The sequence below is a fragment of the Acipenser ruthenus genome, chromosome 3 (genome assembly GCF_902713425.1).
Source record: "Acipenser ruthenus chromosome 3, fAciRut3.2 maternal haplotype, whole genome shotgun sequence".
NCBI lineage: Eukaryota > Metazoa > Chordata > Actinopteri > Acipenseriformes > Acipenseridae > Acipenser > Acipenser ruthenus.
Window position 1 is genome coordinate 58157888 of NC_081191.1, and position 16614 is coordinate 58174501.

The 16614-nt window shown below is 39.5% G+C and overlaps 1 protein-coding gene across 2 annotated transcripts in view; it reads right to left on the reverse strand.

The window, feature by feature from the left end:
* Window positions 1-13203, reverse strand: part of LOC117394875 (zinc finger CCHC domain-containing protein 2-like) — an 88606-nt gene extending 75403 nt beyond the window's left edge. For both annotated transcript variants that reach the window (XM_033993552.3, XM_033993551.3), the window contains exon 1: window positions 12179-13203. In XM_033993552.3, the coding sequence (XP_033849443.3) occupies window positions 12179-12958 (780 nt within the window). In that variant the 5' untranslated portion in view covers window positions 12959-13203. The remainder of the gene's footprint in view (window positions 1-12178) is intronic.
* Window positions 13204-16614: the final 3411 nt, after the last annotated feature.

Consider the following 16614-nt stretch of genomic DNA (forward strand, 5'->3'; position numbering starts at 1 on the left):
AGGAGCCGAAATAAGCCGAAAATCTATGAATGAATAGTCATACTTGCCCCTGGCATCAGATAACGGCGGCCATAAGGAAACAAGCTGGCTGCTAGTGCACCAGCGCTCAGAGAATATCACAGACATTTGCAGAGCTTTTTTCAGATGTTATAGTAATAAAATAATGACTGGGATCGCATTATTGAGGCGTTTGGTGATAAAACGAGTGATCAGGAGAGGATTGATCGGTATGTACGACTATTATTATTATTTATTTCTTATGTGAAAGCTATAGCGAATGAAAGGGTGGGGCGGGGCTGGAGATGCCTAGTGAGTGCTTTGTTGATTTGTTTACCTTATTGCGGTGCATTCTACAATAAAGTTTTATAGTTCCCATTATTCAGTAATGGTGTATTCAGTCTGTTACAAGGTAGTAAGGAACACGCATATAGAATTGTCGCACAGTACAATTATTGAGCTGTACTAGCCCTCACACACTCTTCAGGATTTGTTTGAGTTAGTAACTCGGATTTGAAACTATCTGAGGTGGGTGGGTTTAGTTATCCTAATCCTAGAGTTAGTTAACCTGAGTTTTCTTTGGAAGATGAACAGTAAAGTCCAGCCCAAATGCTGGTGTATTAAGGCCTAGTGTGAAAACAGTAGTGCTGGGGCAAATATCCTAATATTCTAACGAATATGTTTTGACATGTATTTGGATATAAAAATCAGATGTTCGTATTCGCTACAAATGACAAAAATACCTTGAATTTGTGCGACAGTTTAAAAAAAAAAAGTCAAATGAAAAAGAGCTCCGTGTGATATTTGAGATTAATATATGCAGTGACGTGAAAAAGTATTTGCCCTCTGTCTGATTTTCTGCATTTTTGCACATTTTTCACATTGTATTTGGTCAGATTTTTTTGTGGGTTGTAGTAGTATATAGAGGGAGTCTGAGAGAAAAAAATGACACCAAAGTTTGGTGCTTCTTTCATTTCACGGGGCGGAGCTATGCCACCTGATAGTGTTTATTGACAGAGTTAGTAAACATATACACATGGAGAGAGGGGCTCCGCCTCTTCAAGGCCCAACATTTACTTGATCGATAGACACGATAAACAGGAGGGGGGCCACCGTCTTTGAGGTGACCCGACATACGAGAGGGGCACCGTCTCTGAGGTTACCCGACGTACGAAGAGGCTCGTGAACCAGAAAGAAAAACATGAATTAGTATTGTTAACACAAAAGAGGTTCCGGCTCTTCCTGACCCAGCATATACAGTAGGGGGGTTCCGTCGCTGAGGAGACCCGACAAACAGGAGGGGGGCCACCGTCTTTGAGGTGACCCGACATACCAAGAGGGGCACCGTCTCTGAGGTTACCCGACATACGAAGAGGCTCGCGAACCGGAAAGAAAACATAAAGTTAGTATTTGTTAAAACATATAATGCGTGGTGTTCCACCTCTTTGAAGCCCAACATAATAGAAGGGGGGTTCCGTCGCTGAGGAGACCCGACAAACAGGAGAGGGGCCACCGTCTTTGAGGAGACCCGACAAACACGAGGGATGCCACCGCTTGGGGGTATATCTCTAGCAGAGCTGTGGATTTTAGATGAGGAGATATGTTCTCGATTTCCTCAGGCCATGTACTGCAAAACCATTGATTATTAAATAGACCTCCGAATCCCAGAGATGAGGCATCAGTAAATAAAGCCATATCGTGAGGAGCTGAAATGAAATCATCATAAAACATAGAGAGACCGTTCCAGTGCTGAATAAGTGCAGACCACATTTTAATGTCTTTCCTAGCTTCTGAAGAGATATTTAAATAGGAGTCCAGATTTTTTGCTGTTGATGCCAGCGCTAGCAGCCGAGATATAAATGTCCTCCCCTGTGGAATGATACGTATTGCAAAATTAAAGTAACCCAGCAATGAAAGCAGTGCCCGTTTTTTAATTGTTTCACTGATCTGAAAATCCTGAATGAGCAAACGAATATGGTTAAGTTTAGACTCAGGCAGGCGGGCTTCAAACTTTTCTGTATCTAGAATGATTCCAAGGAATTCCAAAGAATGAAGGGGACCGATTGATTTTTCTTCTGAAAGCGGAACGCCAACTTCAGAAAATAAGCTTTTAAGATTGGAAATCGCTTCTGCTGGTGCATCTGAAGGAGGAGAAATTACTAAAAAATCATCCAGCAAGTGGAGCAAGAACGGGACATGATAGACATTAAGAAGAATCCAGCATAATGCTTCCGACAGGGTATCAAATATCTTCGGGCTGCTGCGGCAGCCGAAAGTCTATTGAGTGGCAAAATAAAACTTCCCTTCCCAGCATATACCAAACAGGTAACGGAGAGAAGGATGGATTGGCATTACTTTAAATGTGTCTGATATATCTGCTTTTGCTAACCAGGAACCATGACCTGCTAATTTAATTGAATGTATTGTGTCTGCAATAGTGATGTAATGCAGGGAAAATTGATCTTGGGGAATTAATGAGTTAATGCTGCTGGTGCTTGACCCCCGTGGTGCTGATAAATCAATAATGAGACGCTTTTTTCCTGATATTTTCCTCGTGGCAATGCCGATAGGATTAATTCTATATACTGGAAAAGGAGGAGCTAAAAATGGACTGACTATAAATCCTTTTTTAATTTCTTTTTCGATGAGAGGCTGCACTGATTGTGGATCTTGAGTCGCTTAATAAAGATTTTTGCTTTGGAACGAGGAAGAAGGAATTTGAGTAAGACCGGTTGAAAAAACATTTTTTAATCCGTCGATCAGGTAATTAATTAAGTTACTGTCGGGATGATTCTGTAATTTACATGATAACGCCAGGATGTTTATAGGAGTAAAGACGGTGAGCATCGGGGAAAGTCACTTGCGTTTTAAAGGGCAGATTGTATTAGAGTGAGCGTCACCGTAACTGCTGCACATGTGGATAAAACTGCATTGCCTATTAGAACAGAAGCCAGTATTGAAATTGTTGCAGATTTGTCTTCCTCCTGAAAATCTAATACTGCGCCCGTATTTGTCTTTCCTTGTAGATTGATCGAGGGGAGCTGAAGAATGTATAGGATTAGGTACTGAAGATCTGTATGAATTAGCGGCGAAACCGGGTGCTTTAGAGGTTGATGCAATTGCAGCTTTAGGGCAGAGGGCTGTTGAATGAGCTGTTGAAGCGCAGACCCCACATGCGTTAGCCCTTAGACCACCAAAAATTCTATTAGATCTGGATCAGGTTTTGCCCAATTGATGATGTGATTATCTGCTGCCAATATCTCTGCTGCTTTTGCAGAGAATGCTTTATGATACTCATAAAACATAGTCCCTCCGTATCTGACAGACAGCTCCACGATGTAATATTCGTAAGATTCCAATTCAGCTCTGCGGTTAGGATATACCGAGCATAACAAATCTCTGAATATGGAGAAAGCAAAGACAAACTCCCCTAATGTAAGATTTTTAAGCAGTCTGAGATCTCTGGATTTTAGAGTTACCGCCAATTCTCCACAATCGACTACTCTATGGTCCAAGAATTCCGAAGTCGTCATTAATAGTGAAACAAGATTAATGTCCTTACCTTCGAGAATGATACGTCTGATTTGTGGAGATATAGTGTGACGTCTAGCTGCCGTTGGAGAGGAGGATCCGTATGTAGATGCGGTAGCAAGGTTGTATATTGGAGAATCTGCTTCGCTGGCTGAAATTAGGGCTGGACCGGAAGAAGCTGTAGGCGGCGCTGCAGTATTTGATGCTGAAATTAATGACTGCGCTGTAGATTGTTTTCCCTGTTCCATAATAGACATCCTTTTTTCTAGATCCGACAGTTGAGAACTGACCGAAGATAGAGTATCGGAAAAAGGCTGCATAAATGATTTTATCTCGTTGAATATTTGTGAATGTTGGATTTCAATGGCTGGCTGCTGGTTAGCGGTGCTACTTGTGGGGGTGGTTAGATCCGGAATAGACTGCCTGCTGTCTGTTTTAGGACCCTGAATGGCTGGGCGGGGCTGATTATGTTTTTTCGGAGGAAAGACTGGTTCTGCTGAGACTGAATTGCAATAGAGAATGCCGGAATCGCATTACCATTTTTAAGGAGGGTTTTTATCAATTTATTCATGGGACAGTCCTTCCAAAACAATCGATCCGGAGGGGCGTCCTGAGGCTGAAGACGCTTGGATCGCCGCAGATTCGATGTTTGGGAGGCAGGAACAGTAGGCAACATTTGAACTGGAACCTGGTCGAGAGCCTGATCAGATGTAACTGAAATACCAGAAGGGGAGAAAAAACAGAGACTGGATGGACCCTGGATTGAAGCTGAAGGAGAATGATCTGTTAATGACAGAAAATCCTGGGAATCCTCTGAATCCGATGACAACTGCTTTAAGTACTCCATTATTGAGGTACGCAAAAGTAGATGGGTCTTGAAATCGCTTAGGTTTAAGCCAAAAACGAAAAAACACAAGACAGTGAGGTAGAGGTGACTAATGTTTAAATAAGGTAGATTTAATTGATGACAGCAGATGATAAGTTGTTGGTGCCTAGCTCCGCCCCCTGAACCCCACCTATAGGTTAACATTTGTTTGGTGTGCAAGGTAATCAAACATGCAATCTTCAGATGTGAAAAAGTTATTGCCCCCGCTAGTTAACTCAACCCAATTAAAGGGATAATTAAGGTCAGCTGTTTGAGTACTTTGGTTAACAACCAGGCCTGATTTGGGCCAGCCCTGCCCAATATAAATCTGATTAACTCTGGCCCTTACCATCAGAGTGAAGTTATCAGCACACAGGTTCTAGAGGCACATCATGCCACGAACAAAAGAAATTCCTGAAGACCTCCAGAAAAAAGTTATTGATGCCTATCAGTCTGGAAAGGGTTACAAAGCCATTTCTAAGGCTCTGGGGCTCCATCGAACCACAGTCAGAGCCATATTGTCCAAATGGAGAACGTTTGGGACAGTAGTGAATCTTCCCAGGAGTGGCGTCCTGCCAAAATCTCTCCAAGAGCAAGGTGTAAAATCGTCCAGGAAGTCACAAAGAACCCTAGAACAACATCCAGGGATCTGCAGGCCTCTCTTGTCTCGGCTGAGGTCAGTGTTCATGACTCCACAATCAGAAAGACACTGGGCAAAAATGGGATTCATGGCAGAGTAGCAAGATGGAAACCATTGCTCACTAAGAAGAACATGAATGCTTGTCTCAAGTTTGCCAAAAAGCACCTGGATGATCCTCAAGAGTTCTGGAACAATGTTCTATGGACAGATGAGTCAAAAGTGGAACTTTTTGGCCGACATGGGCCCAGTTATGTTTGGCGAAAACCAAACACTGCATTCCACAGTAAGAACCTCATACCAACGGTCACGCATGGTGCTGGTCGTGTCATGGTTTGGGGGTTCTTTGCTGCATCAGGACCTGGACGCCTTGCCATCACTGAAAGAACCATGAATTCTGCTCTGTATCAGAGAATTCTACAGGAGAATGTCAGACCATCCGTCCGTGAGCTGAAGCTGAAGCGCAGCTGGGTCATGCAGCAAGACAATGATCCGAAACACACAAGCAAGTCTACATCAGAATGGTTGAAGAACAAGAAATTTCAAGTTTTGGAATGGCCTAGACAAAGTCCAGACCTAAACCCCACTGATGTTGTGGCAGGACCTGAAACGAGCAGTTCTTGCTCGAAAACCCACAAATGTCACGGAGTTGAAGCAGTTCTGCATGGAGGAGTGGGCCAAAATTCCTCCACGGCGCTGTGAGAGACTAATCAATAACTACAGGAAGCATTTGGTTGCAGTTAGCTAAAGGTGGCGTAACCAGTTATTGAGTCTAAGGGGGTGATTACTTTTTCACACGGGGGCATTGGGTGTTGCATAACTTTCTTTAATAAATAAATGAAATATGTATCAATTGTTTGTGTTATTTGTTCACTGAGGGTCCCTTTTATGTAATATTATGTTTTGGTTGAAGATCTGCTAACATTCAGTGTCAAAATATGCAAAAATGCAGAAAATCAGACAGGGGGCAAATACTTTTTCACGGCACTGTATATATAAAAAAAACACAGGATCAACACAACAGCTGTTGAGCCTCTGTTTAAAAGTTTTATACAGCAAAAAGTAAACAAACCAGATTATGCGCACACACACATAGTGATCTCTATGGAAAGCCATCTGGGACAAAAATGCATTGTACTGCTTTAGAGCAAGCCAGAAATGCCTCGCTTAACCCTTTGCGGTCCATTGTCGGACTGGGTCCGACATTGCAATTATTCCTCTCAGGTCCTTTGTCGGACTGGGTCCGACATCATTATAGCAACGCAAAAAACGGGTTTCTAGTCGTTTTTTCTCCGGAAAAAGCAGAGAAAACCATTCAATTGCCGAGTGGGAGCGACAGGAGCCGAAACAAGTCGGGGGAAAAAAAAAAAAAAAAGGCATATCACATGAATAGTCATATATGGCCTTGGTATCGGATAACGGGGCGGTCATAGTAAACAAGCTGGCTGAGTGCGTCAGCGCACAGAGACTATCATGGACATTTGCAGAGCTTTTTTCAGATGTTATAGTAATAAAATAATGACTTTGATCGCAATATTGAGGAGTTTGGTGATAAAACGAGTGATCCGGAGATGATTGATCGGTATGTATTATTGACTATTATTTTTATTATTATTTATTTCTTACATAGATGAAAGCGATGGCGAAAGAAAGGGTGTGGCGGGGCTGGAGAAGCCTAGTGAGTGCTTTGTTGATATGCAGGGCCATTTAAACCTGTTTGACTGTGGAAAAAAATACATTTTAAACAGCGCGTCTAAAATTAACTGCGCGTGTGAAAATGAATTGGACCTGACGCGCCTGACGCGCACTTAATAAATGGACTGCAAAGGGTTAACAGCACCCAACTTCCTGAAAATGTTGTTTAGTGATTTTTATATAGACTCTATGTATTATACAGACGTGCTCAAATTTGTTTGTGCATTCTTCAAAAATGAAGAATGCACAATTTTCTCTGAAATAACTTGAAACTGACAAAAGTAATTGGCATCCACCATTGTTTATTCCATATTTAATAGAAATCAGACTTTGCTTTTGATTTTTTATTCAACATAATATTGTAAATAAGAAAACAAATGAAAATGGCATGGACAAAAATGATGGGACCGCTAACCTAATATTTTGTTGCACAACCTTTAGAGGCAATCACTGCAATCAAACGTTTTCTGTAGCTCTCAATGAGACTTCTGCACCTGTTAACAGGTAGTTTAGCCCACTCATCCTGAGCAAACTGCTCCAGCTGTCTCAGGTTTGATGGGTGCCTTCTCCAGACTGCAAGTTTCAGCTCTTTCCATAGATGTTCGATAGGATTCAGATCAGGACTCATAGAAGGCCACTTCAGAATAGTCCAATGTTTTGTTCTTATCCATTCTTGGGTGCTTTTAGCTGTGTGTTTTGGGTCATTATCCTGTAGGAGGACCCATGACCTGCGACTGAGACAGAGCTTTCTGACACTGGGCAGTACGTTTCGCTCCAGAATGCCTTGATAGTCTTGAGATTTCATTGTGCCCTGCACAGATTCAAGGCACCCTGTGCCAGGCGCAGCAAAGCAGCCCCAAAACATAACCGAGCCTCCTCCATGTTTCACTGTAGGTATGGTGTTCTTTTCTTTGAAAGCTTCATTTTTTCGTCTGTGAACATAGAGCTGATGTGACTTGCCAAAAAGCTCCAGTTTTGACTCATCTGTCCAAAGGACATTCTCCCAGAAGGATTGTGGCTTGTCAATATGCATTTTAGCAAATTCCAGTCTGGCTTTTTTATGTTTTTCTTTCAAAAGTGGAGTCCTCCTGGGTCTTCTTCCATGGAGCCCACTTTCGCTCAAAAAGCGACGGATGGTGCGATCAGAAACTGACGTACCTTCACCTTGGAGTTCAGCTTGTATCTCTTTGGCAGTTATCCTTGGTTCTTTTTCTACCATTCGCACTATCCTTCTGTTCAATCTGGGGTCGATTTTCCTCTTGCGGCCGCGCCCAGGGAGGCTGTCTACAGTTCCATGGACCTTAAACGTCTTAATAATATTTGCAACTGTTGTCACAGGAACATCAAGCTGCTTGGAGATGGTCTTGTAGCCTTTACCTTTACCATGCTTGTCTATTATTTTCTTTCTGATCTCCTCAGACAACTCTCTCCTTTGCTTTCTCTGGTCCATGTTCAGTGTGGTGCACACAATGATACCAAACAGCACAGTGACTACTTTTCTCCATTTAAATAGGCTGAATGACTGATTACAAGATTGGAGACATGTGTGATACTAATTAAAGAAACTAATTAGTTTGAAATATCACTATAATCCAATTATTTATTATCTTTTCTAAGGGGTACCAACAAATGTGTCCAGGCCATTTTAAAATATCTTTGTAGAATAAGCAATAATTCATCTCTTTTCACAGCTTCTTTGCTTTATTCTATGACATACCAAAGGCATGCAAGTATACATGATAAAATAGCTTTTAATTTCATCACTTTTCAGGAGGAATGAAGCATTATTTCAATGAGCTGTAAGGGTACCAACAAATTTGAGCACGTCTGTATATACTTTGTTGCGATTTTCTGTTATATGGAATGTAATAAAAAGAGAACCAAAACAGTGAGTTTTTTTTCCCCTTCACCTCATGTTATTACTTTATGAAAACGTGTCGATGGCAGAGAATGAAAAAAAAGAAAACCAATAAAATGCGTTGTCAACTTTATGTACAATTTATTTCGGGAATAAACAAAACATTTAACTTGAACTGCTACTTAGCATCTTTGTTTTGTAGTTAATTCACTGGGGTGAAGTAAGTCCTACACAACTTAATCTTTACTCCTGGGATATTTTTCTATTTTAACGTGTTACATATTATAAGGTCTTGCTGTAAAATAAAGGCACACACACAGGGGCCATGGCCACGCCCCCTGTACTGCTGCTATGCCTGCGCTCAGAGCAATATAATGGCTTTTATTACTTTTTGAAAAACGAACGAATATCCAAACGAATATTTAAATTATGAGCGAATATCCAAACATGAAAATCCTGTGTTTGTCCCAGTACTAGAAAACAGTATTAAAAAGACACCAGAATTAGAATGATGAATGTAGGCCTAATGCAGGCGTCTGTATGGTCTTGCAATCTTGTTCTTTTTTGGTTAAATAGACAGTAGTCTAAATCTAGACTTCTAACAAAAATAATCCCTACTTGGTTGCCACAAAGACAGTGCCATGGCAACCTTGTCTTTACCCTTAAGTGACATGGGGAACACTAAATTTCAGCTCTGTGAACTGCTAATTAAACAAAGCAATGAAAAATGACACAGTAGGTGTTGGTTATGTCTGTCTGGATTGCTCTTTTGTTGCTTTTTGTCAAAAATAAACCACTCCATTTTTGCTACAACTACTACTACCAATAAGTACAGTATACCATTATCCACAAAGAAAAACATTGATTGCAAACTGACAAAAATCTGTGATTAAGGTGGGCAACTTGTCTGACATAATGGATTTAACCTCACAATCAATCTAAAGGTAGAAATAAATGAATAACTCATTCTAAAACAGGCACGAAAAACATATAAGTTGTAAGTTAACGCATTAATCAACAGATTAGTTAGACATTGCAACAATTATAGCTAACCCACAATGTCTTATATTTAGATAATTTGCTCTAGTGGGCGTACATTTAATTACACTTAATACAGTCAGTGCCCATAAACCTGTCCATAAGATGTTTCTACATCAATAGCAAGATTGGAGATTTGCTGACAGGTCCCCATACAACTTAAATCTCACATTAGCAAACTGGTCTTGCAAAATCACTTCAATTGCAATAAAATGAAACTACACCAAAGTTTTACGTCAGTATTACACGCAGGTTACAGCATGGTCACAGGGACATGCTAAGACTATAGTTTAACAATAGCTTGCATCCTGAAGATGACACTAACCACAAGAGAAATCCAAGTGTAGACTTGCTGTGTACAACAGTCTTACACTACTTACATCTCTTTGTAAGTATGTGCATTTATAGGGGAGGTATTCAAGAGCACTACAGTGCAGGTTTTTAGCCATCTACAATCTGTAGGATTCCAAACACACAAGCCTACTCCATGGACCACTTGGGTAACCAATGTGTAAAATTGGTGAGATCACCGATACAGAAATTATATTGCAACACAGGTAGTCACAAAACGTTTATAAATATGGAGCAAAAGCATTTTAGGCTATTTATCAAAAAAGACTAAAAAAGAACCAATAAAATACTACTTTTTTGATGCTGAGAAAAACAAATTGTGGTGTGATGTACAAGCATATACAATACCGCTGAAGTAACGACAAAGCAAACGAAAACATTTAGAGGCACATGTAGGAGTTTAGTTTAAGCATTTAATAAATGACAAAACAAAACTGAAGCATGTACACTTTTAAACGAGAGTACCAAATTATGAACAGTACAATTTCTTTGTACCAAGCAATACATAATGTTTTATGGAATTATTATCCAGAGGCATGGTAAGTGCTCACAGCTTATTTAGCCTATTACAGTCAAAAGCCCATTCAGATACTGCCTATAAGGCCCAATTAAGTAAAAATGCCCTTTGCCTCTTCAGTAGCCCTTTGCCTCTTCAGTAAACACTGTTGCCTCCTTTCAAGCAGAACATTAATAAATCCCTAGAGCATTTTTGTATCTATACTTATTTTTTTGCAAGCTTGTCACAACTTTTTGTGATGTTGCCCTGCTGCAGCCAACAAGACACCTGTGAACTGCCTGACCATCTCACACAAACAAATACATATATATATATATATATATATATATATATATATATATATATATATATATATTCAGTTTTCTGAAGTGCTCTGGCTACCTGACAAGAAAAGGGCAACGCCTTTTGAAGCTTCCAGAAAGCTCTTACATTATCAATATTGTATTTTTTCTGTTCTTGTTAAAGCAATGTGTGTGTAAGGGGGTGTGTTTTACCCAAAACAAGCAATACAAATAAATGCTTAACAGTATTTTCCATATACTGTATGTCAGTTTTTCAATGTACAGTATTTTCACAGTTTACAGATCCTTAGGTTGCCTATCAACATCTCTACATTAACTGCTCAACACATTTTATTAATTTAATAAGAAAACGATTAATTATAGAAACTTCAACTCCACAGTGGACTGGTAATGCGTTATTTATTTAATAAACAATACAAACCCAGGAATCTAGCGAAGAAACAATGCAGCCTAAATACCCGACATTATTAACTTAAATAGTTGTTACACGTCTAGATGTAGTATTTGTCTTGCTCTTGGGTGAACGAAGTTGTTCAAGGGCTGGGTTGCATACTGCTAACTAGAAAAGGCATTTTGCCTTTTTTTTTTTTTTTTTTTTTTTTTTTAAGATTCTGACCTGTTAAAAATTGCACGTGTGCCCTTTCCTATAGAGTTAACTTTTCAGACACATTGTACCCACCTCCCTATTCTCAATTTTTTTTAAAAAAAACCTTGCCAGCCTTTGGGTACAGCATGTCAAAACCCAATGCACACACCAGTTATGAAAACGAATCACGACAGCTTCTAGCCAATAATATCTCTGCAATGAAAACGAAATACTGTTACCATTCGTATCGTTAAACTCAGCGTAAGATTCACAAACTGATATGATAAATGTATGGAAAGACACTTACGCAACAAACAAACAAAAAAAGCATTTAATGTTATATTATTACAACGGCTTTATTACTGTATTCGAGTATTTTTATATCCATTAGTTGGTTAATTGGCCCACTAAGTTCTGGGGATAACCTCAGGCCTACTTATTAAAACGTAAAGGACACACTAAATGTTTATGTTTTTGTAAACACAATAATAATAATAATAATAAAAAAATACCCATGAAAATAAAGACAAGTTTACTTTAATAGAAGGTGCGTTGTTTAAAACAAAATTGCAATGAGCTGATCGTGGCTACTGACTACTATTTTACAATTAGAATTACTCACCCTGTTGCTCAGATGGAATACTGAATTCTGAAAACGCCTCGTCAAAACATGTCAAGTTCACATAATATATATTTTTTTCTTATTCCTGTTAATATGTTTGAACTTGAACACTCATCTGTACATCTGTACATCGGTTAGGTGTAATCTTTATATTATATATATATAATTTGTTTTATTACCTGAGTATTATTGTGATGATAATGTTGTCTCTCTTCTTCAAAAGATCTCTCAATCTTGTCCAAATGCATTCTCAGACTCTCTCTCTGGTGAAAAGGGAAAGCTGGGTGCAAGGAGGCCATGGTTAAAAGCAGCTCCAATTGCTGCTGGGCATCGGCTGCTACCTCCATTGGGGGCCCGCAACCCTGCAACGATCCCCCGGGCTCCTCTCCATCACCACACCGATGGTGGTCCGTATACGAAGTGACAGGCAAGCCGTGGTTCTTGAAGAAGTTCAAGGAGGAATCCACATGGCTCAGGATACGGAATAGTATCTCAGCGCACTCCCTGTTCTCAGACCCCAAGAGGGACATACACACGAGAAGTTTGGACCGGATCACAGGGTCAGTGATATCCGTCAACAGGCTCAGATCGTTCGGGCAATTTGCTTTTATCTCGGAGTCCCTGAGGATGTGGAAATCTTTTCGTGCAAGATCTTCAAGGCAGGAGCCCAGAAAGCGTAACTCCGGTGGCTGACACATATGAAGCAGTCCACACATAAACTCGATTCGCTTGGCTGGGCTAAGGTACAAGCCGAACCACTCGTACACCGCCTCTTTATCCAGAGAGGCTGGGTACCGCAGCCCGCTCGGAGAATCTGTAAACCTGTTGGTGTTGGTTGACGTCTGGAAACTAGAACCGGGAATATGGAGATTGCATTCAGAGGTTTCTTCAAGCTCGTCTTCGGCCGTTCTGTGTCCTCCTTCCACAGCCGATTTCATGGGCAGCTTCATCTTAAGCATTATCAGCTCTGCAGAAAACAGAATAAAACTGAGATCAGGTATGAAAAGTCATTGTTTGTTGTTAACGACTCGTTGCTTTGTATCTCAAAACTGACGGTAAAGTTGTATACAGGATTTGTAATAATCACAGTGACACTCTCCGTTATGGCTGTAGTTTAGTCAGTCTCTGTAGTCTGTTCTGCTCTCCAACGCATGTCAATCAAGTCCGACTCCTCCTCACACCCTGCTTTGCCAATGGGTCCTAACTTCCCTTATGGTGTTTGTCTTTACACTGTATTAAATATACAGTATATAAATGTTTTATCCTACCTATAAGGAGACCCGAGTTGTTTATATGAAAGTATGTAACATACACAGTAAAATATAGTTTGTGAGCACAATTAAATTCATATATTTGCATTTTGTTTTCCAAATCGGGTAAAATCCTGAGAATTTGTCCTTTGGATTTTGTGAACAATTCCAAATTATTCATATTCTGTAGTCTCAAGAGTTTCGAGTAATTATTACATATATCAATTAAATAATTTGAAAGTACTTAATTGGTTTTCCAACTTAATTCAAATGTAATAAATGCGAAGAAACAGCGATGTAAGCGAGGCTGCATTATAGCGTTTGGCCACGTGCAAAAATTCATTGACATCACATTGACAAATGAAAGGCTAGCCATTTTAAATAATCATGTTCTTCCAATGTCTTTAAAAATTGTTCTAGATTGATTAACATGACCCGTAACCCTCAGTGGTTAAGTTCGGTTTGCTTACCTTTAAACCATTCGGTTGCTGCTCAGATCTTGAATCCATCAATTAATATTTAGGTTCAAGACTTCATCTTCCTTAATCTTCATCTGCATGTGGTACAGTCTGTCTGATGTGCAAGACAAGAAACCAAATGAGGGTTTGATTATTTTTTATGTTTTGTGTCATAAAACATTTTCAAAAGGGGAAAGATTAAACTAAGCTTGTTAAGTGTTTTTTTTTTTTTTTAATTTTATTTATTTATGATTTTCACCACTGTCAGTGGTATATTCAAAAGGGATTGCGTTTATTAAAAGCTATTGGATGTATTATAGTAGGCTCTACATCAAGGTAGATAAACTGTGGTCCTTTGCTGCAGCTCACATGATCAAATTGCAGGTACATAATTGGTGGGTTTAAACAAGAACACATGAAGTAATTATGAAATATTTGCCCATTCCAAACTGATGGATAAAATACAAGCAAAGAACCAAAATATCTACAACAGAAGAAAGGGGGAACCATTGCTAATATTGCCAGTGCTAATAGGAGGCAAGACATGGATTTGAAAAATGCACCGCATAATAACTGACAAAATGGTTGACTCCTATTTTCCTGAATACAGGTTCAGTACTCTTCAGTATAGGCATAACCAACAGCAAGCAGTGAGATGGTTGGATTAGTAAGGATTGGCTATCCTTGATCAATGCATTGAAAGATAATACAGATGGTATAGAATGAGAAAAGTCTCTTTAAAACCGGAAGTGTATGTACACATTATCTACAGTGACACCTTGTGGGGAACACATAAACATGCATAAAAGTTACAGTACTTTTTCCTGCAAAACTTATTTACAGTGACTCTGCATATCTTACAATCAGTTTTACATCAAATTTGCTACATTTCCCCTAGTTTAACCTGTGAATTTGACTGTATAAGAAAGCAGCCTTGTTGCCTATTCAGTTAGTTTACTATTAGAGACGTAAGCTTATTTGCCTTGAAAGCTGCAAGTACGTACTGCAATAAGAGTGTATAGTTTACATCTTTAAACTCTTGTTATAATATAGCTCAGGGGAAAAAACAAATGTCGGGCCAAGAATATTAATTGTCAGTTCCATGAAAATGCAGGTCATCATGACCTACATTACATGCATAAAGAATATAATATCGTTTTTAAGTGATTTACAAAATATAGCTTTAAATAGATCCTATACCTGTGTGACCGAGGATATTCATTCCCAAATAAAAATGTTACCCTCCCCAAATAAAGACAACAACTGTAGTCAGTATATTGGCAGCATATACCTGTATTGTGAATATATATTGATGCTCAATGAAAACGCAACAGTCTAGGTTTTACATCAATAAATCATTGGGCACATGCATAATGTTATTTACATTTTAAATAGTGAGCAGATAGGTTTGTTGATTGTTTGAGTAATATTGTTCCTTGGGATAACAAAATACTGAGCTCAAGTCATGTTATTTCATAAAAACGCCAGGAGCTCAGTGTTGGTATTTGAGTTGAGTTAAAATTGCCAAAATGAGTTGATTAAGAATCTGCATAAATAGCCATTCGAAAAGACATGATTTTATTTAACACAAGAACAGCGAAAGATACGACCATGCCCTGCCTGAGTAACGAAGATCGCCTGGTTGCGATCGGCAAGATTGAAGGCGGCCTGTCTGTGAGAGAAGTTGCACGGAGAATGAGATGTTCTGTTTCAATGATCAGCAGTCTTGTCCAGAGAAACCAGGAAACCGGCTCTGTGAGGGACAGGCCACGTCCTGGAAGGCAGAGGGCCATCACACTGGCCCAGGACCATTATGCTGACTGTTGCATTGTTCAAGCCAGCCAGTGGGGTGGTGGAAGTGTGATGATGTGGGGAGGAATCTCCTTTAACACAAGAATGCCTTTGGTGCAGATTGAGGGCAACCTTACTGCTCAGCGATACATTGACGAAGTCCTTGAGGCAACAGTGTTTCCGTTCCTGCAAGCCAATCCGGAAGTGTCGATTTTCCAGCAGGATAATGCAAGACCACACAGTGCTAGGATTACAATTGCATGATTTCAAGAAAACAATGTTGAGGTCTTGCTGTGGACAGCTTTTTCTCCTGACCCAAGTCCAATAGAACATCTATGGGACCAAATCACCAGTGCCATCCACAGGAAACAACCGTGACCAGCCAACTTCGCCAGCTGGCTGCAGCTGCACAGGAAGAGTGGCTGAACATTCCACAGCATTCTATCCAGAGGCTGATCAGGTCTATGCGTCAACGCTGCCAGGATTGTGTTAATGCTCAGGGAGGTCATACCCAATACCAACTTTGTAATGTTTTCATTTTGACAGTGTGTTATGTTTCATACTGAAAACTTATCATGATTCTTTTTTGATCTATATTTTTGTTCACATTTTCTATTATTTTGTTTGATATCAATGTTTAAAATATTTGATTAAATCCATTAGACCTGAGTGTTGCGTTTCTTTTGTGCATCAGTATATTTTACAAACAACTGAAAGTACTGTAAAGTACTAATGGTGTAATATTTAAACATTTACCACTTATATTAATATACAGACGTGCTCAAATTTGTTGGTACCCTTACAGCTCATTGAAATAATGCTTCATTCCTCCTGAAAAGTGATGAAATTAAAAGCTATTTTATCATGTATACCTGCATGCCTTTGGTATGTCATAGAATAAAGCAAAGAAGCTGTGAAAAGAGATGAATTATTGCTTATTCTACAAAGATATTCTAAAATGGCCTGGACACATTTGTTGGTACCCCTTAGAAAAGATAATAAATAATTGGATTATAGTGATATTTCAAACTAATTAGTTTCTTTAATTAGTATCACACATGTCTCCAATCTTGTAATCAGTCATTCAGCCTATTTAAATGGAGAAAAGTAGTCACT